This window comes from Brachypodium distachyon, chromosome 4, assembly GCF_000005505.3.
Source record: "Brachypodium distachyon strain Bd21 chromosome 4, Brachypodium_distachyon_v3.0, whole genome shotgun sequence".
NCBI lineage: Eukaryota > Viridiplantae > Streptophyta > Magnoliopsida > Poales > Poaceae > Brachypodium > Brachypodium distachyon.
This window is the reverse complement of record NC_016134.3, coordinates 35,912,674-35,919,088: the sequence shown is the minus strand read 5'-3', so window position 1 is coordinate 35,919,088 and position 6,415 is coordinate 35,912,674. Positions and strand designations below refer to the sequence as shown.

Below are 6,415 nucleotides of genomic sequence, written 5' to 3'. Positions count from 1 at the left end.
GGAACACAAACGGTGCTCTCGCATGAGAAAATTAACAAATTCGCTAATGTTCAGTCGACCAGAATTTCAAGAGCTGTCTGGAAATGCTAAAATCTCAACTAGGGTCTAGAGAAACAAAAACAAAAACAAAAACGATACCACCGCAGAGCAACAAGTTCACTCGTGCATAAGCATCAGTTAATGACACGAGTATACTGATCTGGCCATGGGCCCTGTAAGTTTTTTTTTTACAGCTCAAGCACTGATCTTGCGATGGATCAGGTACTGTATCAGCAGGCAGAAACCGCTCTGCTTGAAACACATCTAGGATTATTTCACATGACCAAGGCATCTAAGGCACCATAATATACCTTGAGCAGCTTGTTCCCGCGCAGCTTTTTTCTGAGGCTTGGATTCACTGAAGCACTCCACAATGGTGTCTGTGATTGCGTCCACATGGACAGTCGCCTTGCATGTGAACCTGCAGAGTTCTCGCCACATCAGATTTGCCCATTTCTAGCATCAGGTGCTACTCCTCACGGGTATGCATACCAAGCTAGATTAGAAGTCATACCGACACAAGGTTTGCAGATTTGCAGGAACACACAGAAAGCTAATCGTGATACAGATTGTAGCTAGTGTGGCAATGCTGACACACATAGTGCACCCCCTACGCTCTGTTAACTTCTCCAGGTAAAATCATTTGTTATACTTTAGGAATACCAACATCAGCATTTGTAATTGCTATCTGAATGTAGTTTTCTCTATTGTATCGTGCTAAAATACTAGATTGGATTTCGAGATGTTTTCAAATATTAGTTTCCAGATTTTGAAATAATGATGCAATCCTTTTCATTTTCTGCATAATCAATGAGAACAAGGATAAAGTTAAACCAGCTGTATCGGATAGACTTATATTTATCGACATCAGCATTTGTAATTGATATTTGAATGTAGTTTTCTCAATTGTACCATGCTAAATATACTAGATTGGTTTTTGAGATGTTTTCAAAATTTAGTTACCAGATTTTGAAATAATGATGAAATACTTTTCTTTTGTCCATAATCAATAATTCAATATGAAGAACAAGTATCGACCAGCTGTGTTTTGGATAGATTTATATTTCTTGGCCTGGAAGCAAGCCCATGTTTATTAGATAAACTTATACTCCCTCCGTTTTTTTAATATAAGGCGTATAAGATTTTCATCCGTTTTCCAAAATGTAGGGCGCGCATTGTTTCTCCAGTCCATGCGAGCCCAGCGCCCGTTGCATGCGAAGAGAAAGATCCATTGCGGACGAGGAGAAAAATCAGGCCTGCAGTTACCCTTGGGTAGTTCCATGCATGTTCTCTTCTGTTCTGCTAATTGCTTCATGCGGATCCAACCCCATGCATGCGGCAGTTGCAGAGCATGCGGCCAATTGTTCACAGGTTATGTTGCGTTAATATTTGCGCAAGATGTTATATGCCTTATAGAAAAAATGGAGGAACTATTTATTCAATTCAGTTGCTGTCCTCTGGAAACATAACTAGCCGGAATAATCTGAAATAATGTTGGAACTATTTATTCAACTCATCTAGGCTGACTGCTTGATAACCACATTCCATTATCGCCATTGCAGTTTTTATCAACACTGAACTGTACCATTAAAGAATCCTGGATAGCCTATAGAACATCATTATTCATTTTTTTCAATCATTAATGCATGATCTATGAGAGTGGAGATGGATTATCATGTTTACATACTAGATGGTACAATGGCACTGGTTCAAAGAACACTAATTAAATTTCAAATGGTAAGTAGTACATAACCAAAAACAGTGGTGTTGCATATACTACGATGGATGGTATCCATTTGAGCAAGTGTAATGCACGATGGGCCTAGATGAGTAGGAAGTGCATAAACTAAATAAATAAAATATTCCCAATTAATAGGAAAACTTACAAGTTTTTGTTAGGTCCTTGTTCTGCAAAGTCATATTTTGGATACTTCCAGCCAATTGCACTGCAGAAATCATTCAGCTTCGCCCTTGCTGTTACTTCTTGAGTTGTGCTGCCTATGAATTTGAGCAAAATAAAAAATCAATAAAAACAACAGCTGAACTTTAAGATTAAGGAACATATAATGCCTAATCATAAAATACTTACAATTAAACTAAGGAACTCTTTGTAACTGGTTATATTTGGTGAACTAGTTAGTATCTACTCCCTCCGATGCATAACAAGTGTCTCAGATTTAGTACAACTTTGTACTAACTTGTACTAAATCTGAGACACTTGTTATGCATCGGAGGGAGTACAAAAGTTTATTTGAGACGTCACTGTAACTTTTTTTAATACCATATCAAGGTGTAGGGTGCAACCGGTCTCCCTAAAATCTTAGGGAGCAACAGGTCTGCCCCTTCCTCTCACTGCTCGCCTCCCCCCTCCCACTCTTTCAGTGATGTTGGCGCCACCACCTCGTGCTCCTCTTTCTCAACATCACCACTGCCCCACTCTTCCTCCTCACCATCTCGCCACCCCACAGTCAAGCTCGCAGGTCGGACACTCTCCTCCTTCATCCTCATGCCACCCGACTGGACAGCCACCAAATATGTGCCGATTGAAAGTTAGACTATCCGTGCATAAAAATCCAAATTTTGCCTACCCAAGCATACTTTTGAGTTACAACTATGTGTCCATTTTATTCAATGCCATATTATTTTATGCCCCATTTTCGAGCACATTCTATACCTTACATTATAAAAATAAGAAGGGGGGGGGGGGGGGAGCAGAAAGATTCTTTCATTATTTCTGGGGAATATAAATCAGACTGGGCTCGAAGAATGAGCAGATTTGAGATACCACGAATATCCCCCTGGCTGCAAACATTTGCTTCAACATTGCTCTGCACTACATAAGCAGACTCTTCGAGTGAAAGAAAGCCAGGCCCTTTATTCACATTTTCAATGGCGAGAACCTCAATTTCCTGTTGCGATTGGACAACAGATCCTGCACATTTGGGCCTTTTGCGTGTGCATGACAATTCCTAAAAGGAACCAGATTGAGAACATTCAGAGACAGGTTTGATCCAAGTAATAAAAGAATATAGAAACACAAGATGGCACCATTGTACGCAATTGGAAGATGGAAAAGAAATGAATATAAGAGATGCCATCTTTTACCTTTTCTTCTTCTAACTCCACCTCCTTCTCTTCTAGTGTATTGTTTGGCATGACACTGGACTCCTGGTGCACAGGAGGTACCATAAGCACTGGATGGGCAGGAGTCACCCTAACAAAAGTTACAAAACTACTGTTAATTTGGCATATATTGCTATCAAAAAGGTTTCTTCAACATCACACATAAAAGTGTGATTAGAACAAAGCTTTTGTGCTACTAAGAATTTTATCCAAAAAAACATTTTTATTATGGAAATTGTTCACTGAACTATGGAGATCTGAAAGATAACCATCCACTGAGAATAGGGTAATAGCACATTCACTAAGAACTGGTCCAGAACTATTGCGCCAAAGCATATATGATATATTCCAGGTGATCATTATGTCTTATACAAGGCAGGATGCATTGGTTGATTCCTAAGCCAAAGCCTAACAAAACTTTGGCTAGCAAAACATTTGGCCAAGTTTTTTGGCAGACCATGTTTGAGCGAAGATTGGTAAGAAATTACATTGGAAGTGGCAAAAGGGAGTGTGAATGCACAATCATCCAAACAAAATCCGATCTTTCTTGAGATGACCAAAAATCCGAAGAGTAGATTTGTGCACAAATGAAACATACATATAATACCCAGTCAAGCTACCAAAAACATCTCAGAAGTAATGTATAATTTACACTCCAATCACCATGAAGTATGCCCGCTGTCCGAAAATAAATAAAAAATATATGAAGGGGTTATCATAAGCTCAAGAAACAGGGGAACGAATAGGAGATAACATTGTAATGATTGTGCTGAGGACTTGTAGAAGCAGTACTGGAGATAACACAAAATTGCCTAACAGCAAATAGCAAAATGACAACTGTATATGTGTATGAAATGAACCATGAGAAGCTATCCTTTGAACAAAAGGTGGATAAAAACCTGGAAAATAATGAAGAGGCTCAAAAAAAAAACCCTGGAAAATTTGAATGTGCTTCAGTGCTTGTGCCAATCTGGAAATTTGTCACACAACTAATCGTTAACGTTACTTGCTTCAGGTTGTCTCTAGAATAGTGCATTTTTTCTCCATCTTTAACAGCTAAACCCAATTTTTCCAGCCTAGAAAGAAATCACCGATCTTCCCGCTTCAGGCGGATTATATAATAAATCTTAACATTGGTCCTCTGGCATGCAATTGTTGTCTGTCCTTAAACCCTAACCCCAATTTTTCTAACCTAGAAATATCGATCTTTCCGCTCACTATCTCAAGGAAATCATGGGCACCGACACATCTTTTACCTAAAGAAAACTACTTTAAAGACACCGTGTCGCTGACACTAAAGCAGCACATAAGCATGTACTTCACTATCAATGGTGCCATTTTCACAAGATCTGAAACTAACGTATAAAACACAATTAGTATGAGAAACAGAACTCTTCAAGGGGATTCAACCACTGATCTTCTTGAGATTGTCTTATCCAAAAAACCTTCTTGAGATTGAGGGAGCGAGATGAAGCATATGGTGTCGAGGGAAGGCACAATCTCAATCTTTCCCTCCAACCCGCACACACTAGGACACGTTACACTCAAGATTCTGGTTCCTTGGCATCCTCTCCGCGGTTACCCAATGATCATGGGCGGAGGATAGAAGAAATTTAAGGTCAAGCGAACTCTAAAACATTAAAAAAAGAAACAAAAAAATCAAAGTAGTTCATACGCATTAATATTTTATATGGTTGTAAACATAATTGGTTAGGATGGTCATAGTGGGGAGTAACTTAAAGTAGTAACATGCGTATGTTATTAGTCCAAGTACTACCTTCATAGTGGAAAGTAACTTATATGTGGTGTCATGCATTATGTTATGTATTGTGTTGCAGACTATCTTGTCTTGATTTATGTGATGTTATGATAACATATATAGTTACCACTTCTCTCTCTTTCTTCGTTTATTACGGCATGTCACCAAAATCAAAGTCTTAGTACAATAAAAATAGAAACATATTTAAATAGAGGTAGAACTTAGAAACGTGCTGATAACGAAGCATTAATACCGTCTACGAGTCCTATGCAATGGCATAGCTCTACTGATTTTCGAAACTGCACATTCATAGGCTCATAGCCACCGCCGGTGCACACAAGACACAATTGCACAAAAAATATTACCTTTTCCCTTCCCCTTCCTATCTATTCTTGCGGAGAATGGAGGAGGGCCAGGAGGAAATTGCAGAGAACGGGAGGAGGGCCAGGAGGCCGCGCGCCCTTGCCCTTGCTGTTGACTTGCCGGCTCAGTGGCGCTTGCTGGCTTGCTGCCGCCCACCGCGCGAGCCTTAATGCTGCCCGCCGCCGCCCAGCCGGCCGCCGCTAGCGCTAGGAGCCGCGCCGCCGCCTGCCAGTGCACGTGCCTGTGCGCTACGCCTAGGGTGCCGATTCTTGTTTTCTTTGATTATTTTTTTATGGTGCCGATTCATGTAGCTGCTGGAGTGTTGGGTGTGGCCTTTGGGCTTTAGCCTGTTAGCCAGCCACGAGCCCACTAGGCCTATCGCAGTGTCGCACCGATCCAAATCTTTATTGCTTCATTTTCTTTCTCCAGAGCATGTGAATTGAGCCTCTAAGTAAAAACGTGAATTGAGCCTCTAAACAAACGTGAATTGAGCCTCTCAAAAAAAAGAGAGCACGTGAATTGAGTACGAAACTGCTGCCAAAAATCAACCAAAACAACAACAAGAACCCTATATCCGAATTTTTTGCCAAAACACAAGGTAAGGCGGCCGCCCTACTGGGAGCTCCACCTCCACTCATGCCAATGATCAGGGGCGATCGATTTCTTTGAAACTTTTGACGTTACACTGTCGCATCGATTGCATAAAGGTTGCCTAGCAGAAACTTAAATGAAGAAAATAAAAGCGAAATTAAAAAAGTTTCCAAACGGACACTTACCCGCAACAAAATGTAGGAACACATGATGCTTTTCGAGATGGGACGGGATACTTCGGAGCTAACAAGACCGGCAATGGAGGTGTGTATGGTCTTCGTGCGGGAGGAAGGCGTCTCCTTGGAAACCGTGTTTGGGGTCTACGAAGCATGGGCTCGAAGCGAGAGCGGGTTCTAGAGGGGGTCAGACGCCCTTATCATCCGCAACCTAGATCTCGCCGGGGAGAAGAGGGAGTCATGGTACCCAGCCGGTGGCACTCCTCTAGATCCACCGGGAAGACATGCTCGACCATGCGCCCCTAGGAGGAGAGGAGCGAAAGCTAGAAGTTAGCCACCGGAATTCGGAGTGGCAGCCACGAGT

General features: G+C 41.3%; 1 protein-coding gene across 2 annotated transcripts; it reads right to left on the bottom strand.

The window, feature by feature from the left end:
• Position 1: 1 nt before the first annotated feature.
• On the bottom strand, positions 2–6,415 carry LOC100838232 (dicer-like protein 4). Of its 2 annotated transcripts, none has more exons than XM_024463510.1 (5): positions 6,061–6,415; positions 3,145–3,253; positions 2,825–3,008; positions 1,926–2,037; positions 2–460 (listed from the first exon to the last, which is right to left on the bottom strand). In XM_024463510.1, the coding sequence occupies exons 1-5, from the start codon at positions 6,204–6,206 to the stop codon at positions 310–312; spliced, it is 702 nt and encodes a 233-aa protein (XP_024319278.1). In that variant the 5' UTR covers positions 6,207–6,415; the 3' UTR covers positions 2–309. The 2 variants fall into 2 exon arrangements, with proteins under 2 accessions (XP_024319278.1, XP_003578120.1); XM_003578072.4 differs by lacking the exon at positions 6,061–6,415 and adding an exon at positions 5,287–5,549.

What these genes read in the sequence shown, in the direction of transcription:
- LOC100838232 (XM_024463510.1), bottom strand. Translation starts at nt 6,206, where the DNA reads ATGCTTCGTAGACCCCAAACACGGTTTCCAAGGAGACGCCTTCCTCCC. An exon ending in GTTCCTACATTTTGTTGCGG is followed by an intron (nt 3,254 to 6,060) that starts GTAAGTGTCCGT and finishes AACTTTTGTTAG; the next exon opens with GGTGACTCCTGCCCATCCAG. An exon ending in TGGAGTTAGAAGAAGAAAAG is followed by an intron (nt 3,009 to 3,144) that starts GTAAAAGATGGC and finishes GGTTCCTTTTAG; the next exon opens with GAATTGTCATGCACACGCAA.